We start from the raw sequence: 21,338 nt of genomic DNA, 5'->3' as shown, positions 1-21,338 counted from the left end.
TCTGTCGGGGCTAATATAAGACCGTGTTTAAGTGCCCACCTTACTATGCTGTACCTCTGGTCGGTGTAATCTAACGTTCCGATATATTATAACCTCCTCCGGAGGTCTTGAGAACTGTACCCTTGGTGTCGTGTCATTTTAACCCAGCCGTTGTGTCCTTTCCTTAATTGATTTAGCATAGCGCGACTCGGCCAACGTTCGAGTATAATCGGGTAAACTGTGCAGACGCGGTCATACCAAACCGCTCGGTAAACCAACATCCACAACCGCGTCTGTAACAATATATATATATATATATATATATATATATAATTATATACGTATGTGTGTGTGTGTGTGTGTGTGTGTGTGTGTGTGTGTGTGTGTGTGTGTGTGTGTGTGTGTGTGTGTGTGTGTGTGTGTGTGTGTGTGTGTGTGTGTGTAAAGTATACGAGCGAGGTACCCGTGATAAGCCAAAAGCATACAGACAATACAGAAATGGCGAACGCTAGACCATGAACCAATACATATATATTGTGTGTGTGTGTGTGTGTGTGTGTGTGTGTGTGTGTGTGTGTGTGTGTGTGTGTGTGTGTGTGTGTGTGTGTGTGTGTGTGTGTGTGTGAGACAACCCTGAGCTGAGTTTTATCACATGTAGAGAATTTTGACAAGGTGAAGAATATTATCTGGAATGAGCAGAAGTGCATGTTCATCATATAGCTGATTTGACCTGTCACAGCACTGCAGAAAACAATAAATGTTGGCCATGGAACATTGTCAGCAAAATTGGTTCATTCTTAACCAAATGCTGACAAAGCAAGAGAAGAGGCAATAACAGCAAATCTTTGAACAAATCGAGAAGATATATTAATTAAGGTGATCGATAAACATTTGACACTAATTTGTTTTTCAGAATGAAGTGCGGATTCATCCTTTTCATATATAATTCAAACACTAACACCCTTGATAGTTAAAATGTAAATTTATACATCTCTGGTGCTTCAAACACGAACTTTTAGTGTGCGCTGGTCCTTGGAACATTCAAATTTCATGTGTGGTGCCTTTAACAAAAACCTACATTGCTGGTATACAGCATTTGAACATTTCCTGGGACAGTGAAGGTGCAGGTGCTGAGCCCAGAAATGTTTTAAACAATTGCTGACAAAGGACTTTGTCTGAGAAACAGGTGCTGCCAGCATGCCCTGCCCACTTGGTGATCTTTCTACAAGTTCAGTGGGTCTTTCTACACGAGGCCATGTGCTGGTACCCGCTTGCTTCACTTGGCCACTCTTTCAGCACTCGCAGTGACCAATAGCGCTCCTCTCTTTTTCTTGCAAATAACTTCTCTTTTTGAATGCAGTTTCTCATGCTGGGACTTCCGCATGCAACCCCTTGCTGGGAGTGGTAGCTGCGGGTTCAGAGAGAGAGAGAGAGAGAGAGCAAAGCCCCAAGCACTGAGCTGGACAGCAGAAGCCATGGTAAGTCTTCTTCAACCATGTAAGGCTGAGCGAGTGTTATTGGTAAATCAGCCATGGTAAATTGTTGTAATGTGCACGGAGCATGGTCGTTAATTGAAATGAACCATGGTAAATCATTGTCAGCTGTGTGGTAATTAAATCGCAAATCGGTAAATTAGAGTGATCATGGTAAAACAAATGGGGACGCAGTAAATCGTAATGATCCATGGTAGATCATGGTGATTGTTGTAAGTCATGGATTCTGTAAAACATGGTACATCACAAAGTTTGTACAAATAGAATGTCGGTGTGTGTTGTTGGTTGTTAACCGCATATTGCAGCTTTCAGAAGGTGGAATGGAGCCCTCCCAGGTCTCAAAGTATCCACCTTCATGCGTGTGTGTGTGTTTGTAATATGTATAACATGTCACATATTATATGTGTGTGTATAATATACAGTACAACATGTCACATACAGTACAATATGTGTGTATTTAATTCACAGTATAAATGTCAGATTCAATATGTGTGTACATTGCCTTCAGAAAGTATTCACACTCCTCGACTCTTTTCACATTTTGTTGTGTTGCAGCCTGAAGTTAAGATGGATTAAATAAAAAATAATTGTCACTGATCTACACATAATACCCCATAATGTCAAAATGGAATTTCTTTTTTTGAATTCTTTACAAAATAATTGAAAATGAAACACAAAATATCAAATTTGCATGCATAAGTATTCAACCCCCTGGTTCAATTTTTTGTAAAAGCGCGTTTAGCAGCGACTACAGCTTCAAGTCTTCTTAGATATGTGTACATCAGCTTTGCACATCTGGATTTGGGGAGTTTTTCCCATTCTTCCTTGCAGATTTGCTCAAGCTCTGTCAAGTTGGATGGGGAGCGTCGGTGAACAGCAATCTTCAAATCTTTCCACAGATTCTCAATGGGATTCAAGTCTGGGCTTTGGTTGGGCCACTCAAGGACTTTCACCTTCTTGCTCTGAAGCCATTCCAGTGTTGCTTTGGCTGTATACTTGGGGTCATTGTCCTGTTGGAACCGAAATCTTCTCCGCGTCTCACTTAAATCCCACCGAACCTCAATCTTCCCATCTCAGTCGAGGAACTCTTTGGTAGTTCTGTCAGAGTATTTATTTGGTTCTTGGTCACCTCCCTGCCCAAAGTCCTTATTGTCCAGTTGCTCAGTGTGATCAGACGTCCAGCTCGAGGAAGAGTCTGGGTAGTTCCATATTATTTCCATTTCTTAATGATGGAGCTTACTGTGTTCTTGGGAACTTTCAACACTCTAGAAATTGTTTTATACCCTTCCCCAGATCTATTTCTCCTCACAATTGCAAAGGAGCTTCAGATCATGCTCTATGACGTACAAGCTTTTTGAAGCAGATTTTTCTTTCCGAGGTGGAGTCCTCCATGTCCATTCCTACTTTTGCCGCAAAGAAAAAAGCTAATGACGTCGTCTGTGTCTGTGTCTGTCCCACCCTGAAACGTAGGAATGCTTCTGAAAATACAATAAGAAGTAGAGGCTGCTTCGAATTAATTCAAACCTCTGGGAAAAATATAATTTTTTCAATGAGATAAAACAAATTGAACTTGGTTTACCTGAGCGATGTATAAGGCAACAGAACAGGTGTATCCTCGATTGCTCCAGACTTATTTGCTCTTAAGAAATATTCTGCTATATATTTGCTGTTCATAAAAATGATTTTGGAATCTCACAATAGTCTATACAGATAAAATAGGCTAATGCTGTCTGTCGGGTCCGGGAAGGAGAAGTCGGACCCACATGAACACACACGGCTGCTCATTTTCTTCACAACTTGAACAAACTAGGCAGAGAAAAACGGACTTGTCTTGTCTGTTTTGTAAAGAATGACAGGAGAAACTTTTGATGCAATTTGCTGAACCATTGAACGGATTTTCGATGGACAAATTGAGATAAATAAGGCAGAGTAGGAATCGGCTCCGGAGATTTGGAACCGTTACAGGCGTTGGCTTAGCGGTTAGGGTGCCGGCTTGGGATCCTACGATCCTGGGTTCGAATCCCGGTCGATCGCTGAATTAACACCAGGGCGGTTGACTCAGCCTGTTCATCCTTCCGAGGTTGGCAAATTGAGTACCAGCTTGCTGGGATGAATGATCCCGGTGTGTACCCTGGTTTAGAATAGGTACACCGTATCCCTGCGCATCGAAAGAGGCGACTAAGGGTTGGCGTCAGGAAGGGCATCCGGCCATAAAAACATTGCCTCAAACAGGGAACCATGATTGTCATGGGGCCCGCTTGGCAAGGCCAACCCCCGCTCAAGTGGGGAGAATGGCCTTAAAACGATCATTCATTCACAGGTGGGTAATCGACTCTGTAGAATTAAGGATTCGATTCCCGATTCTGATGGTGGGAATCGATTTTAACCGGGAAATCGATTTTTTTGCCCAAGTCTGTATGGGGGAATTTTCCCTCACTCTTCTGTCAGGTTTAAAGTATTTCAGTTGAAACCTTAAAATAAATTAGTCTTCACCAATCAAGGTCCAAGCATAACAGAGTTCAACAGTTTATTATTACTTGCATAAACATGTTACAGAATTCAAAGTTAATTGATGCAAGCAGGAGAGAGAACCGTCTCCCCATCCATGCTGCTCCCAACAAAGCCCTCCCCAGTACTGGAGCATCCAGCTTCACCACAGCAAGGAGCCACAACTCACTATGGATCAAGCTGTCTCTCTATCCGTGATGTGCCAGACCGTGTTCCATATGTATTGATCGGCTCAACTCTGGGTGTCACGTGTGCGCCCCGAGATAGATGCGGGAATGAGAGAGGGGAGGAGCTTAGGAGAGAGTGGAGGAGACAAGGAAATGGGAGGGTGAGAGATATGGGAGGGTGAGAGAGATGGGAGGGTGAGAGAGATGGGAGGGTGAGAGAGATGGGAGGGTGAGAGAGATGGGAGGGTGAGAGAGATGGGAGGGTGAGAGATATGGGAGGGTGAGAGAGATGGGAGGGTGAGAGAGATGGGAGGGTGAGAGATGGGAGGGTGAGAGAGATGGGAGGGTGAGAGAGATGGGAGGGTGAGAGATGGGAGGGTGAGAGAGATGGGAAGGTGAGAGAGATGGGAGGGTGACAGATATGGGAGGGTGAGCGAGATGGGAGGGTGAGAGAGATGGGAGGGTGAGAGAGATGGGAGGGTGAGAGATATGGGAGGGTGAGAGAGATGGGAGGGTGAGAGATATGGGAGGGTGAGAGAGATGGGAGGGTGAGAGAGATGGGAGGGTGAGAGATGGGAGGGTGAGAGAGATGGGAGGGTGAGAGATATGGGAGGGTGAGAGAGATGGGAGGGTGAGAGAGATGGGAGGGTGAGATGGGAGGGTGAGAGAGAAGGGAGGGTGAGAGAGATGGGGAGGGTGAGAGAGATGGGAGGGTGAGAGAGATGGGAGGGTGAGAGAGATGGGAGAGTGAGAGAGATATGGTAGGGTGAGAGATATGGGAGGGTGAGAGATATGGGAGGGTGAGAGAGATGGGAGGGTGAGAGATGGGAGGGTGAGAGATATGGGAGGGTGAGAGAGATGGGAGGGTGAGAGAGATGGGAGGGTGAGAGAGATGGGAGGGTGAGAGAGATGGGAGGGTGACAGATATGGGAGGGTGAGCGAGATGGGGAGGGTGAGAGAGATGGGAGGGTGACAGATATGGGAGGGTGAGCGAGATGGGGAGGGTGAGAGAGATGGGAGGGTGAGAGAGATGGGAGGGTGAGAGAGATGGGAGGGTGAGAGATATGGGAGGGTGAGAGAGATGGGAGGGTGAGAGAGATGGGAGGGTGAGAGAGATGGGAGGGTGAGAGATATGGGAGGGTGAGAGAGATGGGAGGGTGAGAGAGATGGGAGGGTGAGAGAGATGGGAGGGTGAGAGAGATGGGAGGGTGAGAGAGATGGGAGGGTGAGAGATATGGGAGGGTGAGAGATATGGGAGGGTGAGAGAGATGGGAGGGTGAGAGATATGGGAGGGTGAGAGATATGGGAGGGTGAGAGATATGGGAGGGTGAGAGGAGAGAGAGAGTTTCAGATTTAAAAGCTCCTTCCCGACCTCCATCCACTCTATCCCCGACCATCACTGTGCACAGTAGTTACATTCTATAATCACGTGAACAAAGTCACGATTTCCGATGTGGCTGCACTCGAGCCAAATAAAAGAAGCTATTTTGTCATTTTGCAAAAGATACCGTTTGATGTTTGTTCTAGTTTATTCCTTTAACACAGTACGGTACCTAGGAAATATTCCACATTTCATGTACAGTATGACTGGAACAGAAAGGCTGTCTGCATTTCCTGATTTTAGGTAATCAGTGCAGACAACATTTTCATACACTACTTGGACATGTTTTTTCCTCCACCGTGAACACAGTTTAAACACCACATCCATGGACATGTTTTGGATACGAATGCCATTCACAGTTGTTGACGATGTGCGATTGCTTGTTCTTGAAAGATCAGTGAAAGTTGCGTGTGAGTGCGGATTTCAGTCCAGCTAACATATTCTTATCGATGAAAAGCACCTTTGGAAATTCTGAGTCATGCAGGGAACCACAGGTGCCTGGAAGTAACCAAACACACAGGTGCCTCTGGTGGTGTCATAGTTGGGCTCCCTTGAGGCTGTGTTGAAACGAAATGGTTCAAAGCTGTTTCCTTCCTCATTTTAGTCCTCGTTTGTCAACATGGCTGTGCAATTTCCTCTTTTAACTGCCTCATGTTCAAGTCGGGCGAGCTTTGCCCCAATCGTCATTTGGATATGGCATGGTCTGTTCCAGGTTGTAAATCTTGAAAGGCACCTGCCGTATCCAAAATTGCACTTCATACGAACTGAAAAGAACTCGATATGCAGCATGAAGCTCCCTCTCGTTAACTTTGCGGGAAGTTCCTCGGTTCAACCTCCATCCAAGTTAAATCCGGAAAAAAAGTTATTGTGCATTGTCTGAGGAAGGGTGGGGGGGGGGGGGGTTCAGCATCAGGAGCATGTCATCTCTTTGGAGAGCTCAAACCTTCTGTCCTATTTTCAGGTCTTACTCATATGGGTGGACCCTAACAATTGAATAAAGGGGATTGACCAGATAATTGTTATGGAGTAAGGATCTTATTACCTCTGCCATGTAAGTTATGTTTTCACCCGTCTGATAGTTGGCCCAAAATTTTTTTTTGACAAGTATGTTGATCTCATGTGTGTGTGTGTGTGTGTGTGTGTGTGTGTGTGTGTGTGTGTGTGTGTGTGTGTGTGCGTGTCCTCACTAATACTTGCCTACAGGTCACAATTTTAAACCGATCTTCACGAAACTTCACCTAATGGTAGAGTTCGTGGTCCGGCAAAATCCTATATATTTTCGAGCTCAAAATGTCAAAAGGTCAACATAGGCCAAAGGTCAACCACTTTTTTCCAAATTTCTAAAATCCTCAATTTTCATCCGATTGACTTGATTTTTTTTGATTTTTTTTTGTATACAGAATCGAGGCTCGTGAAAGAGCTAACATTTATCACAAAAAATAATCAAACAGACAAACAAAAATATATAAAAAGAGGGAGCGGTAGACAAGACGAGCAGAGAAGGGGAAGCACACAAACACAACATTAGAGAGCAGAGACTTCGGGAGATGTGTGGGAGGGAGAGGGCTTGGGGGGAGGATGCGTGGGAAAGGGGAGGGGGTGGGAGAAGTATAAAACACAAGGACACCAAGGACTTCCAAGAAAGAAGTTGGTATTTCAAAAAAGTGGATTTGTGGTGAAATTAGTGTGGGTAGAAAAGATCAAAGTTTTGGATGGGGGAAGATAAGAGATGGTGGTGAACAGCTGTTTTAAAGACCTGGAGGGAGGAGTGGGATTGAAGAGAGTGAGGGAGTTTGTTCCAGAGGCGGGAGAAAAGAGGAATGAAGGAGTCAAGGTGAGCAGAGAGTCTTGATTTTGGCAGTTTAACCATAAGAGGGTTGCAGGCAGATCTTGTGCGACCTGTGGGAATATTTGGAGGACAGAGCCCAGAGAGAGCTGGGGAAGCAAGGCCGGAGAGGAGTCGGTAGAAGACAGAAAGACCACCTACCTGCCTGCGGTGAGCGAGTGAAAGGCCCTCGCAGATAGCTTCATCGCAGGAGATTCCAATGATTCTGAAAGCTTTGGTTTCAACAGCGTGAAGCCGAGCTAGGTGTGAGGCAGGAGCACCGGCCCATAGGGGAGAACACTATTCCATTGAGCTGTGGATGAAAGCCTTGTATGTGGTGAGGAGTTCAGGTGTGCCTAGGAAGGACTTCGCACGACGGAGGATGCCCAGTCGGCGACTGGATTTGGAGGCCAGCTTGGAAATGTGGTTTTCCCAAGAAAGATCATGGCAGATAGTGAGACCCAAAAGCTTGAGCGACAGAACTTCTTGGAGAGGATTGTTGAGAAAGTAGATGGGAGGGTTGTCCAGTCGATCTTTTCGGAGAGACATCGTAAGAGTGTGAGATTGGTCAGGATTGAAAGACATGTTCCACTTGTTTCACCAGTCTGTGATTTTGTCCAGGTCTTCAGAGAGTGAGGAGGCTGCAGACTGCCGATCTGAGGGAAGAGGAATGGAGCGGCAGAGAGTGGAGTCATCAGCAAAGAGATAGACAGGATTTTCCAGAGAGTCGGAGAGATCATTGATAAAGACCAGAAAAAGCATAAAACCCAGAACACTGCCTTGGGGAACTCCAGCCTGAACAGGAAGGGGAGATGAGAGAAATCCATTCAGGGCCACACGTTGACTATGACCAGAGAGGAAGTCCGCAAGCCATGCATGGAGATTTCCATGGATGCCATAGGAGGAGAGTTTGGTGAGCAGAGCTGGCTGCCAGACCGTATCGAAGGTACGTGATATGTCAAGGTCAAGGGAGACAGCTCTAATTTCCTGTTTGGCATTGAGGACCTCCATCCATTGTTGAGACAGCAGAAGCAGCATGTCAAGAGTAGAATGACCTGGTCTGAATCCAAATTGATGATCGGAGATCAAGCCATTGGAGAAGAGGAAGGATTTGATATCCGAAGCAATGATGGATTCCATGACTTTGCTGATAATTGGGAGCAGGCTGATTGTTCTGTAGTTGCAAGGATCTGTTTTTGCACATTTTTTGTGTAAAGCGGTAATGTTTGCTGATTTCCAGGATGCTGGCAGATGACCTTGAGCAAAAGAGAGGGTGAAAAGAACAGAGAGAGGGTGAGATAGAGCGGCAGAGCAGGATTTCAGGACCCGTGGGCTGATGCCGTCTGGTCCAGTTGCAGAATCAGAGTCGAGGTTTGACAAAAACTCCTCCACCTTGTCAGGAGAGAAGGACACAGAGTCCAGGAGCAGTTGGGTTTGACTGGGTAAAGCCCCTGTCACACCTTGACGATTTAGCCAGCGTATGCCGACGTATCAAAATTGAGTGCTGGTGTGAGTCATACGCTGGCATACATCGACAAATTTTGTGCATGCACGAAATTTGTCGACGAGCTTGGCGTACTACGACGTATGCCAGCGTGCTTCAGCGTGCTCTTAACGTTGCCAAATTTTTCATACGTCGGCATACGCTGGCTAAAACGTCAAGGTGTGACAGCGGCTTAAGGTGGGAACAGAGAGAGATGGGTTTGGGACACAAGATTTTGAGGCAAACACAGAGTTGAGGCATTCGGCTTTGTCACGTGCGGTGTCAACTGTGTAGCCATTTGAGGTAAGGGAGGGGATGGAGGGGGAACAAACACCAGAAACGGATTTGACCAGACGCCACCAGGATTTGGAGGAAGGAGACAGGTTTGAGAGTTCATTCTTGAGTGTGGAGAGATAGTGCTTCCTGGCACTCCTGAGGGTAGACACACACCTCTTCCAAGCTTGGTGGAAGGAACTGAGATTGCCTTCAGTTGGATTTGCCTTCCAAGAGGCAAAGGCAAGTTGTTTCAGGGCAACTGCCTCACCACAAGATTCAGTGTACCATGGACGGGAGGAAGGGTAAGACAACTGAAGGCGAGATGGGATAAATCTGTGCATGAGAGAGAGCAGTTTGCTTTGGAAGAATTCCCAGGAAGAATTGATGTCAGAGGCAGTGGAGATGTGAGACCAATCCAGATGATTGATGGCTGCTTGAAGAGCGTCCCAGTCAGCCTGAGTGAAATGCCAGACTCGTCGACGCTGAGGAGGCTCTCTGAGAATGGCCAGAGAGATGTCCACTTTAACAAGCACATGATCAGAAGAACCGATTGGAGCAGAAGAGCAGCAGACATAAGCAGGGAAGTTTGTCATAACCAAGTCTCGAAGAGAAGATACTCCATTGGCTGAGATCCGGGTCGGTAAATTGACAGATTGTGTCAATCCCAGTGAGTCACAGAAGTCCTTTGCTGAGGTGCCATGACTGGTGAGAGAGGAACCCACACCCAACCAGCTGGCATGATGACAGTTGAAGTCACCACATATGAGGAAGAGAGAGTTGGGATGAGTGGATAGAAGTTGGTCCATGTTGTCAGACAGTGAAATGTAAATGGAGTCATCACTGTTTGGAGGACGGTACGGAACACATATGAACAAAAGGTGGGAACGGAGAGGAAGCCGTAGCCAGAGGTACTCCTGGGGGTGAGATGGAGAGAGGGCAGTGCAAGGAGAGTGAGGAAGAGAGTTTTTGATAAAGATAGCCACCCCACCACCAGGACGAGGCTCAGGTCTATCATACCGGAGGAGGGAGTAACCAGGAAGAGATATTAAGGAATCAGAGACATCTTGAAGGAGGAAAGCTTCTGTTAAGCAGATCAGGTCTGGATTGTCAGAAGCAACCTGTATGGAGAGATCAGTCAGGTTTGAGCGAAGGCCCCGGATGTTTGAGGTCCATACCGTTAATGAAGAGAGAGGGAGAGCATCGGGTACAGGACAGGGGAGGGGAGGGGTAGGGTAAGATGAAGGATGAGTGGGGAGGTAGGGAGAGCAGTTGATAGTGTGTCAGAGATTACAGAAGAGTTACAAGAAAGGGAAGGATGAGGAGGACGAAAGGTTTGATGGTGAAGGGATGAGGCACAGTGAGGGGTTGTTTCAGGGGGGGCAGAGGAAAGTAGAAGGTTGGGAGAGGTGGAGGTATGAGATAGAAGGGAGACGAAGTGGGGAGGAGGCACCTTTGAGGAGGAGGGGGGAGGAGGGAGAATTGGAGAGGAATGGTATGGGGGGAGATTTGAATGGGAGGGGTTGGGGGGGAGTTTTGAAGGGGAGGAGTGATGGGGGAGTTTAGGAGTGGAGGGGCAATGGGGGAGTTTAGGAGTGTAGCGGCAAGGGGGGGATTTGGAGGGGAGGGCCAATGGGGGAGTTTAGGAGGGGAAGGGCAAGGGGGGAGTTTAGGAGTGGAGGGGCAAGGGGGGGATTTTAGGAGTGGAGGGGCAAGGGGGGGATTTTGAGGGGAGGGGCAAGAGGGGAGTTTAGAAAGTGGATGATTAATGAAAGACGAACATTGATAACAAATTGGGTTTGTTGTGATTTTCAAGTTAGCAATCCGATTAAGAACGATGGAGGAGGGGTGGAATGAATGTGAATTTAGAACATGTAGTGAGGGAGACGTATAAGAGATTGAATTTCTTTTTTTTGAAGTGGAATGAGTTGGAGAGGAAATTGAAAAAAGCCTTTTCAATAGGAAGAAGAATAGCGTGTTGTAATATACCACTGAATAAAACACTGAAGGGGAAAGTTTAAACATATTTAAATAATATTTAAACAGAACCGTGAACAATCTTATATGCACAAAATACCAATGGGGGGAGGGCCGAGAGGGACAACCACGAGTCACGTGAACAGGGCAAAAGGTGGATGGCAAGGAGATAATGGGGGCGGGGCGAACAGCACACCTGGACAGAAGTACAGGATGAGACAACAGCACACGTGGAGAAAGGAAAATAAATGTTTTTGGATTTTTTTATTTTGGGGGTGGGGGTGGGGGGGGGGGTGGGGATTTAAAACGTTAAACAAAGAGTATTATGTTTGGGGTAGAAGGGAAAAATCTAAGAGCCAAGCAGAACACGAAGTAGGGGACTTAAGTTAACAAACACCGACGGAGGTACAAAGCCGCACATGCGGAGCAGAACACGATTAATTAATTACGAGTTACAGGAAATTCAAACCAAAACTAACTATAAACAAACAATAACGCATAGACGATAAAATAACGAGTTGAAATTTGACAAACACACGAATGAAAAAATAACTTCACTTTGGATGCCCAGAGAGAACCAAGCCTCAAGGTCGGAAGCTTCAACAACTAGCAACAACGAATAATCCTATTTGAATAGGATTTTCATATCAGCTAACTGAATTCAATCAACAACTATTTTTGTGATCAACATAGGGCAAAGGTCAATAACCTTTTCAAATTTTGGAAATCCTCAATTTTCATCTGATTGACTTGAAATTTGAATAGGATTTTCATATCAGCCAACTGAATTCAACCAACAACTATTTTTGAGGTCAACATAGGTCACAAGGTCAACATAGGCCAAAGGTCAACAACCTTTTCATATTTCTAAAATCCTCAATTTTCAACTGATTGACTTGAAATTTGAATAGGATCTGCATATCAGCTTACTGAATAAACCACCAATTATATTTGAGGTCAACAGAGGCCAAATTTCTAAAATTGTCAATTTTCATCCGATTAACTTAAAATTTGAAGACGATTTGCATATCAAGTCACTGAATTCAACCACCAATTATTTTTTGAGGTAAAAAGGATGCTCTACTTTGTGCCATTCTACTTACTTTGTTCTCTTTTGCCAAGTGTCGCTCTATGAGTGATTTTTTAAATCTGTCTGTTTATTTGTGAACAGTATATCTCAAAAGGTTGTGGACGGATTCAGACGAAATTTGGTGTGAAGGTTGGGTATGTGACAAGGACAAAATGATTTGATTTTGGTGAAGGTCCGGATCCGGAACTGGATTGGAATTTTAAAAGTGATTCTTCATCATTGAGTGATAGGGCTAAAACCGATACATAGCACGATATCTCAAAAGGTTATGGTCAGGTTCGGACAAAAAATGGTGGATAGATTGGGTGCGTGACATGGACGAATCGATTCGATTTTGGTGAAGATCTGAATCCAGATTAGGATATGATAATTATTTAATTCTTCAAGTGATTCTTCACCATTGAGTGATAGGGCCAAAACAATATATAGCATGGTATTTCAAAACGTTGTGGACGACTTATGACAAAACTTGGTGGATAAATTAGGAAAGTGACAAGAACAAGCCGATTAGATTTTGGTTCAGGTCAGAATCCAGATCTGACCTATCAGTGGGATACAAAACGTAACCTGTTCTGCCTGGCGGAGGTATGCACTCCACCGAGTGCCGTTATAGTTCTTGTTTATGCCGCACCTGCTTGTTGGTTACATCATTTCTTTGTGTGGAGTTGTGCAGTGCATTGGGCCTGGGTGTTCACTCCATTAAGGAATGTATTTTATACCAAGTCGACCTACTGTATAATGATCAAAACCTGAGTATTTAGCTAAATCCGCAATTCTCATTTTAATGTGCCATTATAGTAACACATAGCAAAGTTTGCATGCAGTATTTAATAAAAGTTACAAACAAAGGCTAAAAGTTTACACAAAGAGAGAGGCATGAACCCAATCATATTTCTGCAACCTTATTTCCGCACGTCAGAAAGTGTAAGCAATACGACGACAGCCCTCCACATGCACCGATCACACAACTCATGGTCTAAGACACCATGTAATGTTTGGAATTTCTTGTAAGCATTCAAAGTGATTTACTCTGTCAACCATGGTGCACCAACCTCTCGTGTCATCCCCACCTGTGCTTTTGGTACCCCTATTTAACCCTACATAACTCAACCCTCTTACATGCAGCTCACTGTGTTTCCATCCCTATTTCTCTCTCTCTCTCTCTCTCTTCCTCTCTTTCTCTGTCTCTCTCTCCTCTTTTTCTGTTGTCATTCACTTGCTTGTTGTGACCAACTTTGTATAAAAACAAACACACACAACCAGTGTGCTCACTCTTTGCCTTCCATGGTGTTCCCATCTAAGCATTTAGCTCATGATGCTGGGATCCCAGGTTCAAATCTCACATCTGCGTTGATTTATCTATTGTTTCCTCTCGGTTTTGCAAATCGTGTGAGAGTGCATGAATACCTGCTCATGTGATATATGTTTGTGAAAGCTATCTGACGAGCACTAAACACATACACCACATGACCAAATGTATGTGGACACCTGAACATACATCTCATTCCAAAATCATGGGCATTAATAGGGAGTTGGTCCCCCCTTTTCTGCTATGACAGCCTCCACTCTTCTGAGAAGGCTTTCCACTAGATGTTGAAACATTGCTGTGGGGATTTGCTTCCATTCAGCCACAAGAGCATTATTGAGGTCAGGCACTGATGTTGGGCGATTAGGCTTGGCTCGCAGTCGGCGTTACAATTCATCCCAAAGGTGTCCGATTGGGTTGAGGTCAGGGCTCTGTGCAGGCCAGTCAAGTTCTTCCACACCGATCTCGACAAACCATTTCTGTATGGACTTCGCTTTGTGCACGGGGGCACTGTCATGCTGAAACAGGAAAGGACCTTCCCCAAACTGTTTCCACAAAGTTGGAAGCACACAATCATCTAGAATGTCATTGTATGCTGTAGCGTTAAGATTTCCCTTCACTGGAACTAATGGGCGCAGCCTGAACCATGAAAAACATCCCCAGACCATTATTCCTCCTCCACCAAACTTTACAGTTTGCACTATGCATTCCGGCAGGTAGCATTCTCCTGGCATTCACCAAACTCAGATTCGTCCGTCAAACTGCCAGATGGTGAAGCGTGATTGATCACTCCAGAGAACGAGTTTCCACTGCTCCAGAGTCCAATGGCAGTGAGCTTTACACCACTCCAGCCGACGCTTGGCATTGCGTATGGTGATCTTATTCTTGTGTGCGGCTGCTTGGCCATGGAAACCCATTTCCTGAAGCTCCCGACGAACAGTTGTTGTGCTGACGTTGCTTCCAGAGTCAGTTTGGAACTCGGTAGTGAGTGTTGCAACTGAGGGCAGACGATTTTTATGCGCTACGTGCTTCAGCACTTGGCGGTCCCGTTCTGTGAGCTTGTGTGGCCTACCACTTCTGGCTGAGCTGTTGTTGCCCCTACACGTTTCCACTTCACAATAACAGCATTTACAGTTGATACAGGGGCAGCTCTAGCAGGGCAGAAATTTGACGAACTGACTTGTTGGAAAGGTGGCATCCTATGACGGTGCCACGTTGAAAGTCACTCAGCTCTTCAGTTCGGCCCATTCTACTGACAATGTTTGTCTATGGAGATTGCATGGCTGTGTGCTTGATGATATATACCTGAGAGCAATGGGTGTGGCTGAAATAGCCAAATCCACTAATTAGAAGGGATGTTCGCATACTTTTGGGCATGTAGTGTACATTCATTCATATTCCAGACTAGTCAGTGGCCTATTTGCCGTTACCGTCAGTCCTCCAGTCTGGCTTCCTCTGCTCTCAGTCCTCTAAACCTCCCCAACTCCTCCAGACCTTTATACGAGTACCCCCTACATCGTTAAACTCCCAACCTCCAAGTCTGTCAACCTCCTCCACGCCTTTTTGCCTCTTTTCTCACATTTGTAGAACTGCCTTTTGGGGAGGCGGTTCGATTGCTCTCTTACCTCCAAGGTTTTAGCGAGCGGCAAACCACAATCTCATGTCATCGCCCATCCTCGATCTTTTATACCCCTATGAACCTTTCCTAACCCGACCCTCTTACTTGCAGTTTACCGTTTTTCCTCACCTCCTCTCTTTCCGCTCATTGGTCACTTACTAGTTCCGTTGCTCGTTGTATCTACCTGCGGCCCCACTGTAACTACCTTACTTTCTTAACCTCTATCACCTTGCTCTTCCATGCACCTAGATTTTATCTATACTATAAAAGGAGCAGTGCATGCGTCCATGTGTGCGTGCTTGCAAATTCCACCCATTGGTTGGACAGTTCAACTAACTCCACCCACAGTTTCTGTACTACGCCTGCCAATATGTGCAGAAGTTGAATTTTAGAAAAGTGTAGAAGTCATAAATTGAATAACAGGAACGTTATCATCAGATTGTTCCTTTCCGTTGCTGTTTATCATAGTTCTTCTAAAGTACAGTGTATTAAATCTGTGTAATTTTGGGAAGTTAACTCATCTGTTTTGCAATTCTGTAAATGTGCTTGTTTGTGTGGTGTGGGTAATAGTAATGGTCAAATCTGATTTCGAAATTCATACTTGGTCATGATTTTATTTTTATAATTATTATTTGAACATGTTAAAACAAGTGTAGCCATCATTTTCTTTTGATATAGCTGTCATTAATACAAGTATAAGGCATTTGGTGGAGCCTGTACTTCAATTTACATGGATGCTTGAATTACATAGACATGAGTAGCCAAATGGAAAAATAGAGGCAATGTCCTTGGACTCACCTGGTAGAACCAGGGAACCACTGGTAGGGGTAGATGACCCATTAATTAAAGGTAGTGGACAAAAAAAAATGAAAACACCAATGTAAGGTTACTTAATAGGACGTTGCGTCACCACTTGCAGTCAGTAAGGCCTGTATGCGTCATGGCATAGAGTCCACCAGAGTCTGGAATTCTTCAGGAGGGATGCGGCACCGTTCTTCCAGGAGAAAGTCGATCAACTCACCACTGTTTGATGGATGTGGAAAACGCTGTCTCAGGCTCACTGTAAAGGACTAGCAGGTCTCGCAATGGATCGTGCAGCATGGAAAGCAGCCATTAGGTGAATCACGGCTTACACATGCAAACATGGAAACGGCCTTAAACCGATGAGGATGATGATGATGATGATGATGATGACGATGACAGGCGTCGTTCCAGAATATCCCATAAATGCCAGATTGGGTTCAGATCTGGTGACTGAGAAGACCATATGGATAACATCAGTGTCATGCTCATCAAACCATTGGGCGACCACACGTGCTCTGTGGATGAGGGTGTTGGGGGGGGGGGGGGGGGGAGGGTCTCCTCGTCATGCCATACTAGCCATACTAGCCATAATTTTTTGGCAACCAGGCCTGTGCAGCATCTTTATACATGACCTTAAGCATGCTGGGATGTTATTTGCTTAATTAACACCGTTGCTTGGTGCGCCTTTTACCCAGGTGTTTCTATTTTTGTCCATTACCTACCAGTATGTAAAGGAAAGAAAGTAAATACCTATTTTGGGGGGGAAACCCCTGATTTTTTTTTTTATACTAACATCACGTGTGATGAAACTTTAGTACATGTGTGTGATGAAGATTGTGGTCAGGTTTCATCAAAATTGTGTTTAGTTTCAGAACAGAAAGCACCTATCTATTTTGGAGGTGGAGTGGGGGGGAGAGGGGGAGCGGTGAAACCTCTTTCACCCCCTTAGACTCGCTTAGACCCCGATTTTTTTTTAATGCAGGGACCAAACTTTGGTATATCACCGATGATGAAGGTTGTGGTCAAGTTTCATAGAAATCATGTGTGTAGTTTCGGAGAAGAGCTTCCGAGTGTTTACACACAACCTCACTGACTGACGGCCACTGCACAATGCTAATACCTCACCTGAACAGTTTTTCTTCCGGGTGAGCTAAAATCAGCCAGTATTTGATGTCTATATCAAGCATTGCTTTCCAGCATCATCAACCATATGCTCAGATGGGAACAACAAGCAGGACAATGGTTAGGGTTATGGTGCGTTGTGGTCAAATATAAAATTAATCTGCAGCATTTATAGAGTAAGGTGGCCTTGTGAAGAAAGGTGGAGCAACCCCAAACCCTCGCCGTCTCCCTCCACTCCAAAATGCCGCCCCATGCCTCACACTTCACCCCACCCAGGTATATATACATCTTAGGTATGCTGAACATTTTATTTGAAATTGCTCGTTCTAACATCAGCAACAGAGTTCGCTGGGGCAGATATTCATGATACTGAACATTTCATCAAGTGTGATGAGGATGTGTAGGGATCATCTTGCCTCCTGATTACGTCAGTGTAGTGGTTGTTTTAAGAAAAAGAAAAAACAATGGCAGACAGCAAGAATGTAAAATCCCAGTGACTGAGTAGTAGCAACAGTAATTGCACAATGAGTGTGTTTAATTGGCAGACATGTGCGCTTATTAAATATCAAGTATAGCGACGTCGATGATGCGCCTTCGCAAATTCCCATGATCCTGCTCACACCTAAAGCAAAGTTGAAAGATGGAGATGGAAAACAGTTCCACCAGGAAACCCAACATCAAATTTAGAGTTAAAAAAAAAAACTTCCGTTTTGACCCCTGGGGAATGAACAGGCGGTTAAATCCAAAAGACCATTGCATATTTCATGCGTCTCCCAATGTTGATCGCATATATAGGGTTTCATTAAAAAACGTGTAGAAATGTGCCCGTAATTGTATTTTTTAGTGTTTGACCTTTTGACCCTGCCCCAGGGGCCAAGAAGGCGTGGCCAAAAAACGATACCACTCTCACACCTTTTTGCCATGTGGGGATCATAACTACCAAGTTTGGTGAATTTCTGCACAACCGTATGGGAGGATATTGCGTGACGACGGATGGACGGACGGACAGACGGAGCCGATTACAATAAGCCCTCTGATTTTTTTTTTTTAAGTTTGAGGATAAATATTATCATGAATTTATTATAGTGCATAATTATTTTTTGGTTGTTACATATTTTATAATTTTTCAGGACAGGATATAATGAAACTTTATTTGTGTTCGTATTCTGGTGAATGAAGAAGGCTTGATGACAGCTACAGCTACAGCTACGGCAGCAATGGAAAAGGGTCTTGGGTTTAAGGTCGGGGAAGCATTTGCATCGAGCTCATACATCCTAAAGCACCATATTTGAGAAATAGTATACAGAGACATGTGGCGATCACCAGTAATGGCCATTCGCATCTATTTTGTTTCTTTCCAGGGAAGCAAAGATCACCACCATTGGCAAAGTAACAATGTGAAGCAAAGTGGAGTGGATGATATGGTTCTCCTGTCCAAGATCACCGAGGATGGAATTGTTGAAAACCTGCGCAAAAGATACAATGATGATTATATTTTTGTATCCTTTTATCTGCGGATTTCCGGTACATCCATTGGGTGAATATAGTATTTTCAATGCGTAAACGATTTGATCCATTTTCAGCATGTTACCCTATGGGACAAATTTAATAAAACTGGTCAATCATAGTGAATGAAGAATCGACACAGATGGGTTGAGACTAACAGCCCCATGATGGTTAATTACCTCCGCTACCGAAGGTGCAGAGAGGTTATGTTTTCACCCCTGTGTTTGTTTGTCTGTCTGTGTGTGAGCAGGATATCTCAAAAAGTTATGGACGGATTCAGACGAAACTCGGTCGCCAGGTTGGATGTATGACAATGACGAATTGATTAGATTTTTGTGAAAATCAGGATCTGGATCCGGATCCAATAAATTTTTTAAGTGATTCTTCGCCATTAATATATAGGGCCAAAAAAGATATATAACACGCTTTCTTAAAAAGTTATGGACGAGATACGACAAAACTAGTGGATGAGGTGGTTACGTAACAACAACAAGCCAATTTGATTTTTGATAAGGTACGGATGCAGATCCGGCCTATCAGTGGGCTTCAAAACCGAAACTGTTCAGCCTGGCGGACGTATGCTCTCTTCCAAATGACGTTCTAGTTCATTCCTTTGATTGTTACAATGAATCGATCAATTCTATATAAGGGACTAAAAAATATAAATAGGGACTAAAACTCAACATGATTCTGTTAGCCTGAGGTCTGAACCATTAGTTGGCTGCGATTTTGCTACCAATTTGATACCCCAGGAATTGGGCTCTAATTCAGAATTGGTTGGTCGTAGGTACATGCATTCCTAATTAAAAGCTGTTAAGTTTTTGTTTTTTTTCAGTTAAAATTTGGCAGAGTTCATACACGCAGGGAAAGGAGGAGGGTAAGGAGGAGGGTAAATAGGAGGAGGGTGAGGATGCTGAAACTCACTTACCTCACGGTTCCCGACGGCAGCCTTCAAACCTGTGGAAAATAACTCAAGCAAAAACCGATGTAAAATGTACAGAGGAAAATAATGAAAAGATTTATTTTAACGGAATGCCGGGACAAGGAAACAACAACAACCAACAACATGCATTTTAAGGCCATTTTCCCTGCTAGAGCGGGGGTTCGCCTTGCGGTCCCCATGACAATCTTCTCCATTTTGCCCTATTTTCTGCATCTCTCCTTGTTAACCCCCTTGCCCGCATTTCTTCTTCCACCATCTTTAGCCAAGTCTTTCTCGGTCTTCCCCGTCCTCGAATTCCTTCTACATTAACTTCCATCACTCTTCTCAACCAGTCACTTTCATCCTTCCTCAACACATGACCAAACCATCTCAACCTGTTCCTCTTCACAGCATCAATCACAGGCAATATTCCCATCATCTTTCGCAATTCATCATTTGTCTTCCTCTCTCTCAATGATACTCCGCACATCCATCGAACCATTCGCATTTCCACCCTTTCCAGCCGTCGTTGCTGCTCTACTTTCATTACCCATGTCTCGCCCCCATAAATCATAACACTTCTCACACATGCAGCATACACCTTTCCCTTCAGCTTCAGCGACACTCTCCTCCTCATCAGCACGCCACTCAGTTCCCGAAACTTCTTCCATGCACATCTCACTCGAGCAACCGTTGCCGAGTCTGATCCACCTTCTCCATTCAGCATGTCTCTGAGGTAGCAAAATGTTTTCACACCTTCCAGCTTCACGCCGTCTCCAAGATCCAACTCAACATTTCCTCCATCTGCAGCTCCCTCTGTGCACACCTTACATTTGAATGTAGCTGCCACACTGGTAAATGACCCTCTCAGACCACTACATTTTTTATGAACCCACTCAGCGCACATTGTACATTGAATGGAGTTCACTCCGACACCCTTCCTGCACACAGGACACGGCCACTTCCCAGTTCTTTCCACCTCACCACATGCTTTACCACTTGCCATCACCTTCATCTTTCCGATATTCACCTTCAGACCTTTTGTCTCCATACATTCCTTCCACTTGTTCATCTTTTCCTTCAGTCCATCCATACTTTCCGCAATCAACACCAGATCATCTGCATACAACAACTCCCACGGTAAACCCTCCTTTACGTTCTGAGCCAGCACCTCCATCACAGCTACAAATAGTAGTGGACTTAGTACCGACCCCTGATGCACTCCCACCTTCACCTCAAACTCACCACTGTTCCCGTCCTTCGTCCTTACAGCTGTGCGCGCTCTTTTGTACATTGCCATCACAACTCTGATCAACCATTCCTCCACTCCTAACTTCCTCAATGCCCATGTCAATACTTTGCGTGGAACCCTATCGAATGCTTTCTCCAGATCAACAAACCCCAAAAACAACTTCTTCCTCTTATCCATGTACTTCTCCTGCAACTGCCTCACAATGAAAACAACTAAGCTAAGCCGGGACAAGGAAACGCAACAATAAAAACTAAAACCTAATTTGGGATCGTCCAGGCCCCACTCCCTCCCCCGTTCCCACGTGGGGGGAAGGCTGCAGTCCATTCGGTTCCATGCGCCGCTAGGCCTCACCGGCGTCCCGCTCACCCCGGCCTCGTCACGCTCCAGCGGCAAGCAGCGCTCGTGCACGCATCGTTTCTGCCTGGCAAAACTGCCGCTCTCCGTCGGCAAGACTCGGCACGGCTCCCGGTGGCGTCTCCGATCGCTGCCTGGAGCCCGCTGTCCTGGTATTGTTTTCTCGCGAGGTCCGGAACGAGGGGCACGAGCCGAGGGCAGAGGACAGCGTCAGGAAGGTAGCAAGAGGATGAGGGAAGAGCGTCGCACGACGAAGAGAAGAGAGAAAATGTCCGCCG

General features: G+C 45.2%; 1 protein-coding gene across 1 annotated transcript in view; it reads left to right on the top strand.

Moving 5' to 3' along the window:
- Positions 1-1,370: 1,370 nt before the first annotated feature.
- The window catches only part of LOC137421645 (unconventional myosin-Ie-like), a 164,686-nt gene continuing 144,718 nt past the window's right edge, over positions 1,371-21,338 (top strand). Inside the window, 2 exon segments of the mRNA XM_068107900.2 lie at positions 1,371-1,457; positions 18,388-18,525. Of these exon segments, the coding sequence (XP_067964001.2) occupies positions 1,455-1,457; positions 18,388-18,525 (141 nt within the window). The 5' untranslated portion in view covers positions 1,371-1,454.

The sequence above is a fragment of the Myxine glutinosa genome, chromosome 2 (assembly GCF_964187855.1).
Source record: "Myxine glutinosa chromosome 2, kmMyxGlut1.1, whole genome shotgun sequence".
Lineage (NCBI taxonomy): Eukaryota > Metazoa > Chordata > Myxini > Myxiniformes > Myxinidae > Myxine > Myxine glutinosa.
Note: the sequence above shows the minus strand (reverse complement) of the source record. Positions and strands in the feature narration are given on the sequence as shown.